Genomic DNA, 22,674 nt, shown 5'->3' with positions numbered 1-22,674 from the left:
CGAGATTTTTGTACGTTTGCAGAAATCACAATTGTGAGCACTTCCTGTTTCTTTTCATTCTGCTGAAGTCTCGTGTCTGGCTCTTCGGTGGGGGAGCTAAAGCTTAGGAAAATACCCGTGCAGCCGGCTCTGCGATTAGAGATACAGTTAGTCATGTACAAATTCAAAGTAAGGAAGCGATTCCTCGACTGGTGGGTCCCTTTCAACCGTCGGCGACGATGTGGCTGCCCTGATTCTCGGGCGGGTTCCCTTTGCGGTAGAGCGGCAGTTGTAATTGGTTCTTGGTCTTAATTCACACTGTGGCACTTATTATGACGCCCACATTGTCAGCCTTGTCAGGAGCACGGCAGTCCCCAGCTCCGAGACCCCAGTGTGTGGTCTTTTGTAGGAGGATGCGTGTGAGCATGCATTCTCATTTCCCGGCACGGCCTAAAAGATAAGATTCAAGAAAAATGCACCTCTGAAGAGGAAACAATGTGTGCCGGGCTGCCAGTTCTAATGGCAGTGTTTTATAATCCTTGTGTTCTCCTTTTTAAAAAAGTATGGTCTATAAAAAAAGAGAGTTTTTAATCCGGGTTTATGTTATACGCTAGGGTAATTATGTTCTAAAATAATTTTGGATGTTTGTGGAGTGGGCGACAATGGTTATGTGAGTAAGATGGATTTGTAGCACATGCTCATTTTTGACCTGTTCTTCAGTGAAGTGCTGACGTGGGGTATCCGTACCCCACTCCTGGGGTCGGAGAATGTGGGAGACGCAAGCTCACCGAGCTCCACAGGTTCCAGTTCTTTCCATGTGGGTGCTGGGAGGTGCCTGGTGCTTCAGTCTGCCTGCCTTACCGGTCCTGTGCTTCTTCTGCCGTTTGCTTGCCAGGGGGCCAGTCGTTCTTCAGCAGGAAGGATTCCATCCGCACCATCTACACCTCCCTGCATAACGAACTGAAGAAAGTGGTGACGGGCCGAGGCGCCCCGGGCGGAACGGCTCCCCACGTGGAGGAGCTTCTCCCCCACCTGTCCGAGCAGCTCTGTTTCTTTGTCCAGGCCCGGATGGAGATCGCAGACTTCTACGAGAAGATGTACGCCCTCAGCACGCAGAAGTTCATCAACACGGAGGAGCTGGTCAGCGTTTTGGATGCCATCCTCAAGAAATACAGCTCCAGGTGAGTGTGGAGAGGGTGGCGGTCTGTCATGGGCTCCGAGTCTTCCCTGACTCTTGGGAAGGTCCCTGTACTCCATTTTATATGTGTTCATTAAACAGCAGGGGTCCATCGGCACTGTGAGGTTTAGTTAACCATGCTGGGCAGATCCCCTCCGTGTGTTATCAGGGAAGACAGGAAGTCACGCAACAGAATGGCTGTAGAGGGCCTGGAGATGGCTCAGTGGGTAAGAGCCCGGCTCTGCAAGCATGAAGCCCTGAGTTTGGATCCTCAGCCTCCATGAAGAAAGCTAGGTGCCACTGCATGCACCTGTAATGCCAGTCTGTGGGTGCTGTAGACAGGAAGACTGCTGACGGTCGGCGAGAGACCCCTGTCCAAGGAACAAGGCAGGGAGCCATAAAGCGGGGCGCCTGACGTCATCTTCTGGCTTTGGCACCGAGGCACATGCACCTGCACACATACACACGCACGCACACACACACACACACAGTAGTACAGAGAACAGTGTGACTGACTAGCTACCTGTCTAATAAATGCTCTTTTCAGAGTAATAACCTGGGAGGTATCTCTCTAACACTCATGTGGTCATTAAGATGTGTCAGGAATTGTGTTTTGGTTTTGTTTTCAACTCTTAGTGGAGGCATGCATTGCTGTTGAAAGACACACTAGTTCTTTAGGATAGCTAAGAAATTATTTCAAGGCCAGTGTAACTTAAAAGTTTTTTTGCTCAGCCGGGCGGTGGTGGCACACTCCTTTAATCCCAGCACTCGGGAGGCAGAGGCAGGCAAATCTCTGTGAGTTGGAGGCCAGCCTGGGCTACCAAGTGAGTTCAAGGAAAAGGCGCAAAGCTACACAGAGAAACCCTGTCTCGAAAAACCAAAAAAAAAAAAAAAAAAAAAGTTTTTTTGCTGAACTGGAAAATTGTGTCTATTTGAAGAAACTTGCTCCTTACAAAGAGATGAAGCTATTTGTGATGTACTGCCACTGCCTGACCCTGGAAACGGTGCCCAAAGAACTGTAGGAATTTAAGAACATCACCGAAGTGAAGGGCCCGGTTTTATTTTGGCTTCCTGGGAGCCTAGCACAGTAGAGGTACTACTCGGATTAGAAAGATACCTTTGAAGGATATTGCACATCTGGGCATATTAATTCAGATAGGTTTGATTAAACAGAAAGGTACCCGGACAAGATGCCACGTGCTTATAATCCTAGAACAGCACCCACTGCGTGGCAGCTGCTAAATTGAAACCGGCTGAATAAATTAGTGAATAGTTGTGTTCAGCCTGAACGTTTTACCCAGTTTGGTAAATAGTGGGGAACCATGAAAGGTTGTCAACAGGGGTACGCCATCTTCTGGTCTCTAATTGGGCTAATGACCGTAGCACCAGGTCACGGAATGGGTTAGTGGAGATGTGATCGCAGGAGGGAAGGGCCGTGGGCAGGCTGCTGGGGCAGGTGGGCCGGCGCGGGCTGGTGGTTCATGTGGCTGCAGGACAGTGAAATCGGCGCTGACAAGGAGTGGACACTCTCGGCAGCCAGACGGTAGGCGTGGTGAGCCGTTCCTGCCGGAGAGGGTCTGGAAGTTCCCCATGATAGTATCGCAGACAGGATGGACGAGGAAACGGCTGGGCTGCTTTAGAAGGAGGGTACCAAGCTAAACCTGAGGTCAGGATGTCAGTAGCTGCTTTTCAAGTGAGGCTCAACAGGCAGGTTAAAAATAGAGGCCTAAGCTCAGCTGAAAGGTCCCCAGTCAAGGAAACAGAGAAAGTAAACCCACCCAATTTAAAACTGTTTCAAGAGGAAAATGTCAAGTTTACTTAACAAAGCATCATTTGATTTTGTAGCTTGTAGGTTTCAAAAGAGTATAATATTTATAGCATCTATTATTTCTGTGTTTGCTTTGTGAGAGAGAATCTCACTCTGTAGACCAGGCTGGCTTCAAACTCGTAGCCATCCTCCTGCCTCTGCCTCCTGAACGCTGGGATTAAAGACATGCATTACCATGCCTGGCGTCTAATCATCCCCTGTGAAGGAAAAGGGCAGCCGCTGAGCAGCTGTGGTGAGCCGTGCATTCTGCAAGACTCTTCTTCCTGTTGCCTGACTTGGGTCACGGGTGCAGATGGCACTCCCTTTCTGAAGACCCAGCAGTGAGGCAGTTGGCTCCGAACTCACCCCGCTCTGACTTCAGAGTCTTGTCTGTCTGTCTTTCTGTTTTCGGAGCTGGAGGTGGAAGCCGAGGCCTCTCTCCCGAGAAGCGTGTGCTCGCCTCCCAAGCTCAGAGCACAGCAGAGCCCGTGTAAAACTTGGGCTGCTGTCTACTCGGCCCAAGTGGTTAATTTCTCTCTGCCGACGTTTGCATTCGGCAGATGAGACTGGCTGGCCAGACTGCACAGCAGGCCCTTTCCACGTTCACCTACTGCGAATAAGGACCGCTTCCTGCGCAGACTCGCATTGTGCCTGCCTGCCTGTGTGCGTGTGCGCGTGCGTGCGTGCTTGAGCACAAGACATGGTGATTCGGTTTTTTCCCCTTCCCTCTTACTTTATTTTAGTTTTTTTGAGATGCAATCTTACTTTGTGTAGTCCAGCTTCTCTCCACACTCATGTGGATCCTGCCTCAGGCTTCCAAGCGTAGTGATTATGCTCTCTCTCTCTCTCTCTCTCTTCCCCTGTGTGTGTGTGTGTGTGTTATATTTGAGGCAGGATGTCACGATGTAAACTATGTAGCCAAGGCTGGCCTTAAAATCTCCATCCTCTTCCCTCAACCTCCCTTGTGCTAAGACTGTGGTGTATGCATACACACTTAGTTCCTGGCTTTTTAAAAAAAATATGTTATGGGTGTTTTGCCTGCATATATACTATGTACGCTGTGTGCATGCCTGGTGCCTGTGGAGGCCAGAAGAGGGCATGAAATCCCATGGAGCTGGAGTTACAGGCAATTGTGAGCCACTGTATTGGGTGCTGGGTATCGAACCTGGATCCTCTGGCAGAGAAGCCAGTGCTCTTAACCTCTGAGCCATCTCTCCAGCCCTGAAGTTAATTACAGAGGCCCGAGAGAGGGCTCGGTGGTTAAGAGTACGCCCTGCTCTCGCAGAAGACCCGAGTTTAGTTCTCAGCACCCAGTGGTCTGTCCTCATCTCTCTCTCAGGATAATCACTGTAATGCCAGGTTGTGGAATGGGTGACATCGGGCAGCCGGGGCTGCCCGATGTCAGCTGGCCAAGCAGTCCTGGGGTGTGGCAGCGGCCCACACTGCAGGTGTTATTGCAGGAGGAGCCGTGGTGGTTGGTAGGCTAGGAGCATGGAGCATATTTTAAAGTTAGGACGGGCTGATGGGGCCGCAAGTCCAGGAGCATCTGCAGTAGGATTTTCTGCCAGTGTTGTTCTGCGGGAGTCAGCTGTCAGCCTGCCACAGCCCGGCGTCATCTGGGGGTCCGAATTGGGGGAATGTCCAGATCAGTTTGGTATGTGGGCGTATCTGTGGGATATTGCCGTGACGAATGCTATTATGGGTGTTGTTTTGGTATTTGACTCTTTTGGGGGGGGGGGGCGGGCTGCCACCCAGCTCCCAAATCATTCATAGAGGCTTATTCTTACTTAATGCCTAACCTTAGCTTGGTTTGTTGCTAGCCAGCTTTTCTTAACTTAACCCATCTACCTTTTGCCTCTGGACTTTTCCCGTTCTCTTACATCTGTAAATCTTACTCTTAGTTCGTGGCTTGCTGTGTAGCTGGATGGCTGGCCCCTGGAGTCCTCCTTCTCTGGCTCCTAGCTCTCTTTTCTCCAGTTTTCTCCTTCTATATATTCTCTCTGCCTGCCAGCCCCACCTATCCTTTCTCCTGCTTTGCTATTGGCCGTTCAGTTCCTTATTAGACCATCAGGTGTCTTAGGCAGGCACAGTAACACAGCTTCACAGAGTTAAACAAACGCAACATAAACAAAAGTAACACACCTTACAATAATATTCTACAACATAGGGGAGGCCCAACCTACTCTGGGCAGAGCCGTGTCTAAGTAAGTGGGCTTTGAAAGCTGGCTCAGGAGCTGGAGGGATGGCTCAGTGGTTAAGAGCACTTACTGCTCTTGCAGAGGACCTGGGTTCAGTTCTCAGCACCCACATGATGTCTCACAATTATCTCTAACTCCAAATTCAGGGGATCTGACACTGTCTTCTGACCTCCCCAGACATAGAACATGTAGACACATACATACATATATGCACATACATAAATGCAGACAAAACACACATAAAAAATAAATAAATAAATCTTAAAAAAAAAAAAGAGTGGCTGGTGCTGGGGCCTGACCTAGCTTGGAAGCAGATTTCTCTAAGACAGTGACTGCAGAGGAGAGCAGAAGAGTGATTGAGAAACATGGATGCGGAAGGGCCGTGTTCTCACTGGCCTACTCTTCTTAAGTTGTCCGTCCTCCTCTGCTGAGAAATTAAGGCACTCCACATCTTGTTGTCTCCTCCCCTAATATTGTTGTGAAATGGGACGGCGTTTACAGAGGGCAGTCAACAGTCTACGTTCATAAATTCATTTACTAAACAGAAATGGGACATATGACATTTATATGTACATGTATATATTACAAAATATCCAGCTGCATTGTGCATGGTAAGGAGTACAACTTACACACATGTGTGCAGTACTTGGTCACAGTATAAACTGTCACCGCAGCACATGGTAAGGAAAACTTAAAACACGTTGTGTAGGTGGGGGTAAAACTGCACTACTGTATACCTTGACATAGTATATTTTAGTTATTAATTTTTAACTAGATGTATATGTATGTGGGGAGGGTATGTGCATATGAGTGCAGTGCCAGTGGAGGCCAGCAGAGGGCGTCAGATCTGCTGGAGCCAGAGTTACAGTTACCCACCTGTAACTGACGTGGATTTTGGGAACTGAACTCAAGTCCTCTACAAGAGCACTTTGTGCTCTTAACCTCTGAGCCACCTACCTCCGCAGCCCCTGAAGTGGTATAATTTTATCATTTCACACTAGCTAGAAACGGGTGGGGGGGGGTGGGGGTGGGAATGTGGCTCAATTTGAGTAGGGACCAGAATAGTCAAGGTCTTAAATACCTTCTGAGGATATGAGGAAAGTGATTTTTAAAAGATTTTAGGTCTTCTTTTGTGGCTACCTTTTTTTTTAAAAAAAAATTAATTTTTTTAGGTTTGATTACAGAATAATGAGTTTCATCGTGGCGTCTTCTTACATAGGAGTCACTGTTCTTTGTCTGAACTTGTCCCCCTTCCCCACTGCCCTCTCCTGGCCTGCCCCTCCCCCTCCACATGGCTGCTTTTCCCAGAAGGTCCTTTCTGCTCTTCGCTGCGCTGTTCCAGCCTGCTCTTTTCCCTGCCTCCTTTTGGCCGCCATTTTGTTTTCATCACGGTTCACTGTGAAGGGACTTTGGGAGCAGAATGGACAACAGTTGTCTGGTGGATGCTGTATTCCTTTATTAAGTGTCCGTTACCCATTGAGCCTCAGATACAGGTGTATAGTGTTTATGTTCATCTGTAAAATGGGTCTATGAAATAGTGTGTCTGTGGACAGCGGATGTCTTAGTATTGTCTTTTGGTTGCATGCCCTGAAAAGAGGACCCCTGGTTTTGATGATCGTGTTAGTCCTACAGTTCTCAGAGTAAATAAATAATTATAAATAATTATAGTCAATGTAATTTCTCCTTATTTGGAAGGAAGATGGTTACATTCCTGAAGAGAAAACCCACAAAACCCAGGGTATTTTCTTAGGAGAATAAGATGAAATGCCCACATTAAACCAGAGTTGTAAAAAATCAGCGCACCTAGACTGTGCCTTTCTGCCCGATGGTGCGGTGACCCGGGCTGCACTTGTCCTGCAGCGGCGGCGCGTTTGGGGGTTTGTGCTGGCGCTGGTGTGTTGTTTGTGAAGGTTCTCACTGAAGTGACGTTGCCACTGACTTTTTGTCCGTCCCCTCCCCCTAGATTTCACCACCCTATCCTTAGCCCTCTGGAGAGCAGTTTCCAGCTGGAGGTGGGCGTGCTGAGCCATCTCCTGAGGGCGCAGGCCCAGATCTCCGAGTGGAAGTTCCTCCCTTCCCTGGTGACCTTGCACAGCGCTCACACGAAGCTTCAGAGCTGGGGCCAGACCTTTGAGAAGCAGCGGGAGACCAAGAAACACCTGTTCGGGGGGCAGTCTCAGAAGGCCGTGCAGCCCCCCCACCTCTTCCTCTGGCTGATGAAACTCAAAACCATGCTCCTGGCCAAGTTCAGCTTTTACTTCCACGAGGCGCTGAGCCGCCAGACGACGGCTTCAGAAATGAAGGCGCTGACGGCGAAGGCCAACCCAGACCTCTTCGGAAAGATCTCCAGTTTCATCAGGAAGTACGACGCTGCCAACGTGTCCTTAATCTTTGACAACCGAGGCTCAGAGAGCTTTCAGGGCCACGGCTACCACCACCCACATTCCTACCGAGAGGCCCCGAAAGGGGTGGACCAGTACCCGGCCGTGGTGTCTCTGCCCAGTGACAGGCCCGTCATGCACTGGCCCAATGTCATCATGATCATGACAGACCGGACGTCCGACCTGAACAGCCTGGAGAAAGTGGTCCACTTCTACGATGACAAAGTCCAGAGTACCTACTTCCTGACCCGCCCAGAACCCCATTTCACCATCGTGGTTATTTTTGAGTCAAAGAAATCTGAGAGAGACTCCCATTTCATTTCCTTCCTCAACGAGCTCTCGCTTGCCCTTAAGAACCCCAAAGTGTTTGCAAGTCTGAAACCTGGATCCAAAGGTTAGCAGGAGCTTGCCCGGGGATTTCCAAGACTGGATACGGTGTTCCCCGTTGCTCCGAGGGGCAACGGTCGTTTGTGACTAGAATTTACGTCCACTCCTGCTTCTTTGGGAGCGGAGCTAAAGACAGATCTTCCCTAATCATGTTGCACACTTCGTAAGCAATTAAGACCAAGGATGGAATCTCCAGAGAGTAGTCTAGGAAGTGCCGTGGCTACCCGGAGTCACCGTGGTACAGCAAAGTAGTGTCAACATTTTCCCATGTCCTGTGTCTCCCGTAGACGGGAAGTTGATCCGTCCTTCATGTACCTTTCCAGATTTTCTGTTCTTATTCTGAACATTGTGCCCCAACTCACTTCTCGGCATCCTCTCTCTCTTGTCCCTGAAGAGTATCCAGGATACCATACCAGATGGGACTGTTCCAGTCTCATCGACGCGCATGTTAACCCGTGTGACAAGTTCATCTAATTAGTGTTGTGCTGTAATCAGAACCTTGTGAGACATTCCCATCAGGCGGTGAAGTGGGAGGTGATGGGTTGGTATCGACCCTTATGGCACCTCAGCCAGCCGCAGGCTCTTGTCAGGCGGCCGCCACACCCACCCGCGTTTGTTGTTTTTACCTTTAAGACGCTTGGTGTTATTCTGTCTGAAGTCAGCCCAAGGCGGCGTGCAGGGTTTCTCCACGCGGGTTTCCCCGCTTGACGTCACTTCCCTGCCCGACTGTGTTTGCATCTGGCCCTGTCCGGTTACTCTCAGGTTTATAGAAAGCATGCCGCCATGTGTTTGCAGCCCTGTTTTAGGTTCTCACACAGCACAGCTTCTGTAAAATCAAAATGATGGTCTTGATACTATTCGTGCTTGCTCAAAATCAGTTGTGCTTCATAATCCAGTGGCCAGGTCAGCCCTTCAGCACATCTGGACTTCATAGTCCAGTGGCCAGGTCAGCCCTTCAGCACATCTGGACTTCATAGTCCAGTGGCCAGGTCAGCCCTTCAGCACATCTGGACTTGGTTCCTTGCCCTCTGCAGATCATGTTCAGATGCAGCACCAGGTGTCTGGGGACAGGCTGCTCTGTCCCTTCCTTCTGAGTGTGTTCCCAGGAAAGCAGAGGGATCAACGTGGGGAGCATTTCTGGCTTATTGATTCAGAAGGAGAAGAAGCCACCAAGAAGAATTGAGCTGTTTCTGCTGGATATGTATGTCCTTCAGAGCTGTGTGAATGTCCTGGTCAGATCCGTGCTTTCCTCGTGGTTGTATGGCGCCACTGTCTTGTGGGGTGTCCACAGAGCACGATGGCCACACCAGCAGAGTCATGGAGCCCTTCCAAGGCCTCCTGGGCAGGTGAGGTCTACCTGTAGAAGAGTCTACTGGCCGGTTTTCTGCCTCCCCCCTCTGTCACATAATCTTAAGCCGGTTTTCTTTAAACAGAAAGTAGTGATTCACTCTGCATTTTCTCCATGTTCTATACACATATGAACAAATTTTATAATAGTGACCTTACATTAAATTGAAAACATTTGAAATTAAAAGCCAAGCCATTTTCCTTGCTTTGTGCTTTGCCGAGATACTGAAAAATAACCCTTGGTATGATTTTTTTTTTTTAACCTGGATAAAACCACCATTAGCCTTAATGATATGGCTCCCTAGGTAAATAAAAAATTATAGACTTCAGTGGACTGTGGAGGAATGTAAATAAGACATGCATATATAAAATACTGAAAATAGTCAAATATATACATATTTGAATAATATATTTATTTTTAAATGTATTTTTGAGTAATTTAAGAGGTATTTACAAAGAACAGAAAGCAGATGTGACTATTAAGACAACAGGAACTCTAAGTCCCTGTGTGCTGTCAGGCGGTCCTGGAGGACCCTCAGAGATCAGTACTGATACTTTATTTCTGAAGTGCCGCAATAAAGTTTTCTAATTATATGTATATATATTTTTTCTTTCTGATCAAGCAAATTTTATTGTGTACATATGCATGTTTGCAGGGTTCTTCTCCAAGAGCCTCCTGAGATAGGCGGGCTGGGCTGTGGGCTCTTGTGTGGCCCCCCAGAACACGTTGTTACATTTAGACTCAGGTGTAGACACCTGTGCCAGATCACAGCTGGTGGGCACCCTCCCTTGGGCACAGGGGATGCCAAGGTGAACTCTGCATTTCTTCACCACTGGCTGCTTAGGTTCCTGTGTTGGTTTCTCCTTCCTCTAGGGCCGCTTGTCCCGAGGGCTGGCCTTACCGCCTCCTACTCTGTTTTTTTCTAGCTTTCTTTTTTCTTAGCCAAGCTCTTCTGCTTCTGGGAAGCCAGGCTTTTGACTCGTTTGACAGGTGTGTCCTCTAGGGATACATTCTCCTTTCCTTCTCTTCCTCCTCGTCTTCCCAAGGTAGGTCTGAAGTCTTGTAACTTTCCTGGCCAGTGAGGAAGACAGGTCCTGAGCCAGACTAAAGTCACTGGAGGAGGAAGCTCCACACTGCCATGGTGACCATAGGCAGGACGGAGGCCTCCAGGGAACCAGTGGTGACAGAGATGGACACACAGATATAAGCTGCCCAGATTTTGGTTCAAGTCAAGAAGAAAAGTGTTTTTTATTGGGATTTGCCCCCTGGAAGCAGGATTGAGATTGGTCTGTCATGACTGTTCCGCTGGTTGGAGAGGAGGTATGCACATTTCCTGTGAACTGCCTACCCTGGCGTTTATTTCTAGACCACAGCCGATGAATTCTAGGTAACTGGAAGTGTGTCCAACACTGAATTTGTCCAGAGGTCCGCTGAGTGTCGAATTTTAGGGTGCTGTTTGGATAATGGCTGAACCCTTAACGCCTTTGTCCTCTATGGGGTCCGGCCTGGTATCTGACAGTGTCATTCTGGGGGATGTGTTCAAATGAAGCCAGATTGTTAACTGGGGAACCAAGGCCCTTTGAAAACTGGAAAATTTACCCTTTGAGGAAAACAAAACAAAACAAAAAGCAGGCCTTCCCTCCCCGCTCGCTCCCTCAGGTCATCTTTAAATCTCGCAGGCAGCTTGCGGATCTTTTACCCTGGCAAGTCAGCCCTATAAGCTCAACAGCTTTGAAAAGTGGCCCAAGAAAACGTGGGCTGCCTTTTCCAAGGGTCGGGGTGGGACTGTGAGAAGGTCTTGCGTTGTGAAAACATGTTGGAAATGGACTCGAAAGCTTTATGAATAAAAAGCGAACTGTCTTCTCTGTCTCAAATGCGAATCCTCGTGTTCTCTTCCTTCTCTTCGAGTCTGAGAAACGTCTGTGTTTCAGGATGGGCAGCTAAACGCCAAAGTAACACTCACATTTCCAAATCTTCGCGGCTCCTTGTTCCTGGTTTGTTATGGTTGGTTGATAGTCTCATTTCCGATCTGTCCCACCGGTCTTTTACGGGGCTGCTCTGAAATAACAGAGGTGTGTTCAAATTGCCTGTAGATGTAACCAACCGTCTTATTAAATAAGAAACACAGAAACAATGTAAAAGAGAAAGCCAAGAGGTCAGAGCTAAAATCTCACCCTTCCTCCTGCCATGGTTCCAGCTTCCCGAAAGAGAGCTATTTCCTGTGTGTAAGTCGTTTCATAGTCATTCTGCCTTCTCATTGGTTGTAAACCCAACATGTGACTGCCTCGTCACTGCCTGTAAGTACAGCTCCCCAGGTCTTAAAGGCACATGTCTCCAATGATGGCTGTATCCCTGAACACACAGAGATCTATGGGATTAAAGGCCTGCGCCACCACCGCCACACTCTGTCTATGGCTCTAATAGCTCTGACCCCTGGGTAACTTTATTTATTAACATAGAATCAAAATCACATTTCAGTACAATTAGAATACCACCACAATTGCAATCTGTGACTGACTGTGACTTTCTTCCTATTCTTCCAATGACAGAGGTTAAAGTGGTGATGTTCTCATTATTTATGATTTAGTAGCCAGAATATGTATGTCTATAAAGAGAGCATCCTCAGTTACTGGGTTACCTTGAAATATAGTCAGCTTGACTTCTGACTCCTTTACCTGCCACCCCCTTTTGGCAGTGCCGGGGATCAGAGTCAAGGCCTTACGGGTGCTTGGGCAAATGCCGGATCTCCAGCCCTCGTTTTACCTTTGAAAAAACCAGATTCTTCCCTACTGGTGCCGGAGAGTGAGCCTAGCTCCCACCTGGTAGCAAGGGCTGGGTCACTGACTCTGTAGCCCCTGTCCTAAATAAAGCAGTTTTAAAAGCAGTTCTTAGCAGCATTAAGAGGCACCTGTGCATTTTTCAGTTTTAATTTTTAAAACTTTTCTGCAATTATAATTAAGAATTCTTCCCTTCCCTCCCCTCCTTCCAACACCCCTCATGTACCCATTTGGCCCTCTCTCAAATTCATGGTCTCTTTTTTAGTTGGACTTACACACACACACACACACACACACACACACACACACACACTCCTATATAAACACAACCTGCTCAGTCCATATAATGTTACCTGTGTGTATATGATTTCAGGGCTGAGCGCTTGGGTAGCCCACCTGGGCTCTTCCCCGAGAAAGACTATTTCTCCTGTTCTCAGCATGCCTTAGGATTTTTTTGCATCTTCGGCTTAACTTTAGAATTGAAATAAAACAGGGCCGTTTTCCCCCTTGACACGAGAGAGTCTACCTAAATATTATGACTTTCCCGTCTTGCTTCTGGCTAATTTTCTCCCCTTCACCACCAGTGCTGTTCCCCCCCCACCCCCCCGCCTGTCCCCTCTCCCCACCCCCCTTCCCTCCTGCTGGTCCACTAATCTACTTTCGCTCCATCCTTCACCTGATGATCCTTCACCTGGTGTTTCTCACGGAGCCGGAACATGGCCCAGTGATTTGCCCCAGTTTGAAGAAAGCCACATCTGAAGACTAACCATTTTTATTTTTATTTTCTTTTTAACAACGAGTTGGTCATTTTCAGTAAGGCGGGAAGACGGGGCCGGCGAAAGGTTAATGTTGACAGGAATGGGTGTAATGGTGCCTCACCCCCTCGTGAATACACACCCTTCAGCCAGTTACAGCAAAGCAGGACTGCTTGCATCCAGCAGATAATTTGGCAGTGAAAGCTAATTAAAACAAAAATCTTTCCAGGCCGCGACTGATGGCTGATCGTGGTCGTCAACTTGACAATACCTGGGAAGGGGAATCTCAGCTGAGGAATCGCCTCCATCAGATTGGCTTGTGGGCCTGTCTGTGGGGTATTTTCCTGATTGCTAATTGATGTAGGAGGGCTCAGCCCACTGTGGGCGGTAACCATCCCTAGGCAGGTGGGTCCAAGATAGGTGCCTGAACGTAAGCTTGGAAGCAAGTCGGTAAGCAACGTTCCTACCTGGTCTCCCCTTCAAGTCCTGCCTCAAGCTCCAGCCCTGGTTTCCCTCAAGGATGGACTGGAACCTGCAAGTTAAAGTAGACCCTTTCCTTCCCAGATTGCTTTTGGTCATGGTGTTTATCACAGCAACAGAAATCCACTAGCACGTGTATTTTTGCGGTATATTTTTAAAAGCTAAAGATTATGCTTGGACTATTCTTTCTAATTAGTGTATAAGAGCATTGCATTAGTCTCTTGATTGTTTTTTTCACCCTTTAAAGTTTTAAGAAACTGGGCTCTCTCCCTTCCTTTCTAAATGAGGAATTAAAAGCCACACTAGGGGGGCTGGAGAGATGGCTCAGAGGTTAAGAGCACCGACTGCTCTTCCAAAGATCCTGAGTTCAATTCCCAGCACCCACATGGTGGCTCACAACCACCTGTAATGAGATCTGGCACCCTCTTCTGTATAGATAATAAATAAATAAATAATTTAAAAAAAAAGCCACACTAGGTGACTAGCCTGCTGCAGAAGCCCTGTAGGCAGTCATTTTGTTCCTCTCGACTTCTCTACTGGGTTCCCATTGCCAATGTCATTATTTTGTGGCCCTGTGCCCGATTTATTCTAAGTAAGTTCTCCAGAGGAAATGAGTCAGAAGGGACGGACTGGATGAGCTCCTCTGTTGCAGACTCCTCTTGGTATTGTGTAACCCCACACGGCTTTGTAAATGGATGCCCCATGACTTGTCTGCCGAGTTTCTCAATCTGGTTGGGATGACAAGGCCTGCTGCTGGGGTGCTTGAATTTGAAAACCATATGGTATGTGTAAGATATCAATGCCCAAGAACAGAGGGAGGCAAGTGGTGGCCCCCTTTTTGGTAACCCTCTGTTTGAGATGAGCCAGGGCTGGGGCTCTGAATGGTGGCTCAGGGTGGGTCCTGGGGGCAACTGCATCGGAGTGTACCGTGAAGGGCAGAGGGAGCGGGACCTGATGATGGGAGGAAAGTGGTCCTTGAGACTTCCGCTGACTCTGTCCTTACGGATGGTTGTGCTTTTACTGGTCTGGACATTGAAAAGTGGAGCTGGAATGCTGTTATATTTGACCGTCTGATTTGATCTGAGATTGCAGAGGGACACTCCAGTCCCTCTGGGCTCATCCTGGTTTCAGTGGCTCTAGGGTTGTCTAGGCTCAGTGTTAGGGCTGTTCCCGAGGTAGGAGCAGATGGTGTGTGTGTGTGTGTGTGTGTGTGTGTGTGTGTGTGTGTGTGAGAACTGCTCCTTTCCATGTATTCCTTCATCTCTTCACTCATTCATGCAGTAGCTGTTGCACCTTAACTGTGCTAAGGTTGGGCATACCAGTAAGTGGAGCCTGCTCCAAGCACTCCGGCAGCCAGACAGCCAGACACTGGAAGGGCTTGTACCCAGTACAGCAACAAATAGATCTCAATTTGTTACGCATACACGTTCCTTTTACATTTTACCAGAACTGTGACTCTTGGTTTGGGAGAAACTTGCCTGTGTTTAATTGATTCGTTGTCTATCAGAATCACCTGTGTGGCAGATCCAGCATGAGAGTAAGTTAGTAGGTTATGGGAGAACCCTGGAATTTGTTCTCAGTTACTACTGATATTGCTGGTCAAGGATTGTACTTTCAGAGCAGCTGGTGGGAGGTGGTGGCTCACACCTTTCATCCCAGCACCCAGGAAGCAGAGGCAGGCGGATCTCTGTGAGTTTGAAGCCAGCCTGGTCTACAGAGCGAGATCCAGGACAGCCAGGGCTACACAGAGAAACCATTTTGGTATTTTATTTGTATTTTGGAGATGGCAGCATTTCTCCTCCTCCTCTCATCTTCCTCCTCCTCTTCCTTCTCCTTTTCCCCCCCTCCTTCCTGTTCCTCCTCCTTCCCTCCCCCTCCCACCCTGTTCCCCCACCCCCCTCAGGGGGTGGGGAGGGCTTCTTTAAGCATCCAAACTCTTGAAAAAGGCTTTCTATCAAAAAGCAGCATTTTTTTTAAAAAGTGCAAAATCTTTTAGTAAGTTTGAGAATAGGCGTATATTGGGAACAGCCAGTAGAGGGCGCTAGAAAAACCACCCAGCCCCGGAGCTGTGGCTTCTGTCTATCCAGGCACAGTGGGTGCCACTTGGCCTCTCCAGGACGGCAGAAACCCGAGCTGTAGCGCAGTGACTTCAAAATGACCATGTTTAGCGTTTCCAGTGGGAGATTTCCCAGCCACTCTTGTAGAGAGACCGATAGTCATGCAGCTGGCCCAGGCAATGGGTAAGAAACAGGACTGTCATTTCCGCTGCACTTCAGTGTCTGTGTGGGAACGTTTTTTGCCTACACGTGTGCATTGTGCACCCCATTCTTTCCTGGAGCCTTCAGAGGTGAGAAGAGGGTGTCAGCTCTCCAGGAACCTGGAGTCCCAGATGGCTGTGAACCACCTTGTGGGTGCGGGGAACCAAACCTGGGTGCTCTTAAATGCTGAGCCAGCTCCCCAGTCCCAATCTCTTATTGTTATTACTCTTTTTTTTTTTGGAGACTGGGTCTCACTGTGTAGCCCTGGTTGGCCTGGAGCTTGCTCCATAGACCAGACTGGCCTGGGTCCATCCTCCTTTGCCTCTGAGTGTGCTCGGGTTAAATTCGGGTGCCACCACACTCAGAATTTTAACCAAGACTTTGTTTCCTGCGCTGGTGACTATGCAGCTAACCTCTACCGACTCAGAGCCGGCTGTGACACCGTGATCGCCGGCTTCGTCCCTTAGACAGTTTATTTGGGGACTCACGTCCTTCCTCAAGTTTTCAGACACGAGGCTTTGCCTTCTGCTGGTTTACCTCTTACAAAGTTAGATGCTTTTGGCCGTCAGCCTGTGGTGGCCACATCAGGAAGAGACACTTAGAGAGAGGAAGTGAGGTCACAGGGCAAGCTCTTGAAGGGGATATCGGGACCCTGACCTTTCTTTCTCTCTGCTTTGTATGACCTCAAAGTGAGAGACAGCTTTCGTGTTCTGGCTCCAAAGCAATGGAACCAGCCGACTGTGGACCAAAATCTCTGAAACTATGAACCCAACTAAGTATTTCTTCCTCAGAAAAGTGACGGGAGCACTTGGCTTGTGGCACTTAGAAGGATAAACAGAGAGCATGTCTTCACGTGGGAGGGCGGGAATCCATGCACTTCTTGAGTTTATATTGAAAATTGACATCTCTTTCCCACTATCCATGAGCACAAAGTTTTCGACTGTAATTGCAGGGTTCATTGAAACCCCTCAAGGGGCCTTCAGGGTCAAAACCCCATTGTGGGAGACGCTCTTGGGTGGCAGCTGAGGCACTGGAGGTCGTCTTGAACTTTCTCTGCTGCCTCCACACTCAGGGTGTTTTCAGCTCAGTGGCCCCCTCCCCAAATCCATATCAGCCGACCTCCATATTAATCCGCCGGGACTCCCGAAGCTTTGGAGTCACTTTGATTCTTCTCTGTGCTAAGTCCTCAGCAGCGTCTCTTTAACTTTGTAACCTGATGTACACACGTGCGTGGGTGTGTGCGTGTGAGTGCGGGAGCCGGTGGAGGCTAGAGCAGGGGGCGGGTCCCAGATGCTCCGGGGCTGGCGTTCCAGGCGATGGAACCTGACGGGTGCTGGACACTGAACTGAGGTCCTCTCCGAGATTAGTACATGCCCTTAACCGCTGCGCCGCGCCATCTCCGAGGCCCCAACTCTTGAGTTTTTATTAGTTCAACTTTTAGAAAATTGGTCTTCTACCTGGTCTCTCGTGTTCTGTTTCTTTGCATTTCAGCCACATTACTTACTTGACAGAGTAATTTATACACCTTAACTGCTGAGCCCTCGCTCCAGCCCTAGTGATTTATATGTCTACTTTGCTTCTTGTGTTTTCTTTAAAAAAGAAAAGGAAAGGAGAGAGAGAGAGAGAAAGAGAGAAGGAAAGAAAGAAAGAAAGAAAGAAAGAAAGAAAGAAAGAAAGAAAGAAAGAAGGAAAGAAAGAGAAAAAATCCCGAGTAAGTAGCTCTGCGGAGCCTGCTGGGGAGCGTCCACTTTGAAGGGTCAGTTTTCTTGCTTTATCTCAGGTTTCTGTCAAACTGAACTCTTGCCTTGCTCTGTATTTTCTCATCTCTAAGCCTTTGCTCAGTTTTATTTGGAATCTGTTTAGACTAGGCAGGAATTCTTTACACTGACACCTATGAAATATAAAAATATTTTATCCTAATTTATTTAAAATTTACATTGAGCCCCCACCCACCCCCGTGCATGCACACATGTGCACATACGCGCATGCACACACACACACACACACACACACACACACACACACACACGCGCGCGCACGCACACACACACACATGCACACACACCCACATGCACACGCACACGTGCACACGCACGCACACATGTGCACATATGCACACACACACGCGCACACACACATGCACACACACACACACACACATGTGCACACACATGCACACCCCTTGCAGGAGTCATTTCTCTATACTATGTGGGTCCCAAGCATCAGCTCAAGTTGCCAGTCTTGGGGTCAGGCACCTTTAGATCCGATCCACCTGGCCCTATAAAAGTATTCTGAAATCTGTGATACTGCATGTGTTTGTTTTTGTTTGCTTGTTTGTTTTGGAGACAGGGTCTCACTGTGCACCTCTGGGCAGCCTGCAACTTTCTATGTAGACTAGGCTGGCCTTGAACTCACATCCATCTTCCCGCCTCTGCGTCTTGAGTGCTGGGGTCAAAGGAGTAGGTGGCCATACCTGGCCTTCCATGGGTTGTTTGTTAATGCAGTGTCTATCAAGATGTAACACTTGGTCCTAATAATTATCATACTTGTACTGCCTTTTACAATAGAAGGCTATACTACATTTTTGTGAGAGGTTAGGGAAAACGAGGCTGTATCATGTTTTTGTTTAATTTTAAAAACATTTTATGTATGTGAATGTTCTGCCTGCATGCATGTCTGCACCACATACATGCCTGGTGCCAGTGGGGCACAGAAGAGGCTGTCTGCTCCCCTGAAACCAGACAGTTGTGAGCTGCTGGGAACGGTCCTCTAGAAGAGCAGCCAATACTTTTAACAGCTGAGCCATCTCTCTATCCCGGAGGCTAGAGTCTTTCCTTGTTGAAGTTCTAAGTCTCAGGCCGAGAACCTGAAATCTAGGGAGCTGATTCTCAAAGCTGACGACGTAACTCCAGCACCGCCATGCCACCAACTACAAGCGATTTCTGGTACTGTAGGCAGGTCAGCAGCTTGCTTTCTCTGGGAATTGCCTATGTGGCAGATCCTAGGATTGTCCTTTGAAAACCACTACTTACGTCGCCATGGCCATCTTTACCTCCTTAGGCTCTGGAACACCTCCTTTTCTGTTGTCTGCCTTTGTTACCCCATTGGAAGAACGGCATTCCCCTCCAGGGTTTCATCTGCTGCATACCCATGTTCTGACATTCAGCTTTGCTCTTTGTATCAGGGTCCCGGGGGTAAAATGTGGCTGGTTCCCACAGTGGACTCCAGCCTTCTAAACTATTCATGATCCTGAAGTGCTATGAGATTTCGAACCCCCAAAGGGAATAAAAAGAATGTTTTCTCTCCTTTGTTACCTTATGAGGTATGACTTATGGCTTAACAGGGAAGGAGGGACCAAGGAGGACAGAGAGACTTGAGACATTTGGGAAGTTGACCTTAGCGTAGACATTAGTCACGGAAAAGAATTCTTGGTTATCACTTAGAGTCCTTCCTTTATTCTGATCCAAAAACTTACATAGAAGGAGAGGTAGGTTACATATTGGCCCTCCAGTGACAATGACCTTCTGGCATATGGCAATTACATGGTATAAGCAACTTAGTCACTGGCTCTTACCTTGGTGGGACCCTGGGAGCATCTCTGGATATTTCAACGAAGTCTTTAATAGCGTTCCCCTGGGGCAATGTTAAAGTCAGAATAAATGCAGGTGGATTTAAGTATACCTCAGGCTTATTTACACCTGATCAGACCTGAACGTTGAGTATCCCTAATGAGAAGTCACCTTGAGAGGACTTGCCTGGGGAAGGGTTGAATTTTCCCCCCACAGCCACTTAATCCCTTCAGATGCCTCCACTTCCTCTCTCCTTCCCTCCCCAAGGACTAGGAAAGCTATAATGTAGCTTAGAGAGTGATCTATGGAGAATTATAAGGTCCCTTCTAAACGGGACCCCGAGACTCTGGCAAACAGATCGATCCCACAGTAGGACCGCCATCCCCTTACAGTGTGGAAATTGGGTCCGCGCCTTTGTGGGCCCTGCACTCTGAATCTCCTTCATTGGCACAGAAGTCACCTCTGTGAAGCCGTGGGATGCTCCAAGGTCTCAGTTCAGGGTTGTCCCAACCTTCCTGTGCTCTTATCAGTCTTGGGCTCTGTTAACCCTGACAGCCAAGCCGCCATTATTATCAGCCATGATGAGGAGCCCTTGTAGGAGCCCTTTCATTTCTAAGTGGCTGGAAGAGAACCCGTGGGTCTGTTAATGTTCATGTCTCGGCCTGTAGGATTCCTCTTCCGGGTCAGAGAGTTTCTCCACTGATCTACCTCTGTGGCGTTTGCACTTTCACACACTATAAAAAGTCCTACATTCTCACTTGTTACGAGTTACGTTTGTCCTCTTGGTACCGACTGTGCCTCCATTTCTGCTCCTGTGAGAGAGTTTAAGAAGAATTGGTGCCGCCACTGTGGCTGGATCCGGAAGAACTATTGCAAACTTCTTTCTTAAAAGAGAGAACTGCATTGTCTCTGGAGGCTCAGAACAGATCTGCAAATAAACACACACACACACACACACACACACACACACACACACACCCGCCCCCCAATGCCGCCGTGGTGCCTGCCAGGTAATTCAGGAGACCCCATGAAGTGGCCTCCTTTACTCTGTCCTCATGCGTAGTGCAGGTGTTTTACATAAAATATTTCCCCGAATATTCTGGATGATTTGCACACATTTCTGGCTGTGGGACTCGACCCTCAGGAACTGGATCTTAACTCTTTTTCTTTACCACCTGACGCGTATGGGACTCAGCCATTGTGAGTGGAGTCGAACTCCTCTATTTGAATCTCCTACGCAATTAGTTTTCCTTTATGGATATTCCCACCCCCAAACACATGTATATACGTTCAAACTAAAATCATATTGAAGTCATTGGTGGGGGGAGCACAGTAAATAGCACACGGTGCATTGGTACATGGTGTAAGGACTGAAGGCTGTGTTTTGTAATGAACACTGCTGTGTGTTGTCGGGGGGGTATACAATCCCTGTCCAACCCCAGTCTCCTTTTGTGATTCTTCACTGGCTTTCTCCAGGGTCCTTAGCACAGCCCATGCTGTTCCCTGTGTCTTCAATGTCCTCCTCACCCACCGTCTTCTATTGTAACCCACTCTGCCATCCCCCCACATCCAGTCCCAGCCATCCTTTGTCAGGATTCTCCAGCCCGCTGTGCCCCCAGCATTGTCCAGTCTCTGTCGACAAGGGGCTCTTAGGCTTGGCCCTGGAGCCTCGACTGTGATTATAGGTGGATGGACATTTATCCCCCGAGTCACTTCCTCTCTGTCCCGCAAACTTCCGGTGTCTCAGCCCGTTTTTACTAACATTGCTGCCGTTAGCACAGAACCTGGAGCATCCATCACGCGGCGGCAGCAGCAGCAGCAGCAGCAGCAGCAGCGCCAAAGGCTGCCTGGGGTTGGTGCGCCCCGACTATCTCCATGGTACTACAGAGTAGCTCCATTCTGGGATATGGGCATTCGGTACCTACTCAGCCTTGTATACTGTGAAAGGCAGGCTTATTGTCAGCTGTCTACTTACACATGCTGAGCACTTAGAGCAATAGCTGTGAAATGTTTGCTGAATTCAGAAAGGCATCTTAAAAACTTATTGTACGAGATCTGAAAACGAGTGTCAATGCAGGTCCCCTTCCTGTCCTCAACACCGTACCTTGTGCCAGGGTGCGTTTTCATACCCTTCCTTTAGCGATGGTGCTGCTCACCGGGAGCTGCTCCGTTCATATTTCCTGAGAGCCCACAGCTGGGTGTTTAAAACATCTTTCCCAACAGTGCGCGCTGATTAAAAGTGTGACCGACTAGAGGAAGGCTTTGGAATGGGGACGGGACATGCAAGGCATCTCTGCTTTAAAGAGCACTCTAGGATTGTCTACAAATATGTGAACAGTTTGCTTTGAGCAAGTATCAAGGAAGACTATTGGGTGGAAAAAAAAAAAAGTCTTTAAAAAGCTCGACAGCTTTAAGCAAGCACGGGTTTTAAAATAAGACACTGGGGCGTGGTGGCACACACCTTTAATCCCAGTACTCAGGAAGCAGAGGCAGGTGGATGGATCTCTGAGTCTGAGGCCAGCCTGGTCTACAGAGGAAGTGCCAGGCCAGCCAAGGCTACATAGTGAGACCCTGTTACAAAAAAAACAAAAAAAAATAAATAAAAAATAAAAATAAAAATAAAACAAGACATCGGGGCTGGAAGGATGGCTCAGTAGCTAAGAGCACTTGGTCCTCCTGGAGAGGACCTGGTTTGGTGTCCAGCACACTCGTGGTGGTTCACAGCCATCCCTGACCTCAGTTCCAAGGGATCCGATGACCTCTTCTGGCCTCTGAGGGCACTAGACATGCTTGTGGTGCGCATACATACACGCAGGCCAAACACTCAGACACGTGAATAAATGAATCCGAAAGCAGGCATTTTAATGTTGCAAATGCCAGTTTATATGCATGTAGGGAAGTCTGTGAGAGCCCACCCCAGGCTCTTATTTTACGGTCTTGTCCCTTCCAACCTTCAAAACATCCTCTTCCATTCAGCTTGTCAGTACCTCAGCTAACAAAGACAGCAGCTTGCCACCGGTGTCCAGTAATTGGCTTGAGCTGTGGCTAGTGTGCCTTGATGGTAAAGCAGGAGAGCAGCAGCAGGATTGAAGGACAAGGCATCAGAGAGGGTGCGGCTCTCTCACAAGACTGCACAGCGTGGCTATTAGACACCAAGTAGGTCGTGAATTTACTGGAGTGTAATTACTAGACACTTGTTGACATTGGTTCCCCTCCCAACATGTGACTCTAAGGGAAGCTCACTGGAAAGCCTGAAACATACTGGGAGCTAGAAATAGATCAGTTGATGGCAGAGCAGCCTTCTCAGGGTCCTATGGCTTCTTCTAATGGCTTCCCAGGGCCACCCAATCAGACAGCTTGTTCTTAAGACCGTGGCTTTTCAGCTGGTTACTGTGGCAACGATGGAGTACTGGTTGTCATGACAACGGAATGGAAATTTGGGGGACCGTTTTCTTTAGATGAGGTAGATTCATTAAGCCCCGTCTTTCTTCCTTTAAAACTTGACCATCATGCCGCACAATACCTTGCCGTGGGTCTATTTTTCTCGACTTTGCATAC

The 22,674-nt window shown here is 48.4% G+C and overlaps 1 protein-coding gene across 3 annotated transcripts in view; it reads left to right on the top strand.

Annotated features, from left to right (window-relative positions):
* The window catches only part of C18H12orf66 (chromosome 18 C12orf66 homolog), a 16,272-nt gene extending 5,115 nt beyond the window's left edge, over nt 1-11,157 (top strand). Inside the window, exons 2-4 of one of the 3 annotated variants that reach the window (XR_003734527.2) lie at nt 875-1,160; nt 7,125-8,832; nt 8,876-11,157. Coding sequence is in view for 2 of the 3 variants with exons in the window: in XM_028869597.2 (XP_028725430.1) it covers nt 875-1,160; nt 7,125-7,941 (1,103 nt within the window). In the remaining variant the exon portion in view is untranslated. Of the gene's footprint in view, nt 1-874; nt 1,161-7,124 lie in introns of all 3 variants that reach the window. The other 2 variants (XM_028869597.2, XM_028869598.2) reach the window with 2 other exon arrangements.
* The last annotated feature ends 11,517 nt before the right edge of the window (nt 11,158-22,674 follow it).

This window comes from Peromyscus leucopus, chromosome 18 (assembly GCF_004664715.2).
Source record: "Peromyscus leucopus breed LL Stock chromosome 18, UCI_PerLeu_2.1, whole genome shotgun sequence".
Taxonomy (NCBI): Eukaryota; Metazoa; Chordata; class Mammalia; order Rodentia; family Cricetidae; genus Peromyscus; species Peromyscus leucopus.
Note: the sequence above shows the minus strand (reverse complement) of the source record. Positions and strands in the feature narration are given on the sequence as shown.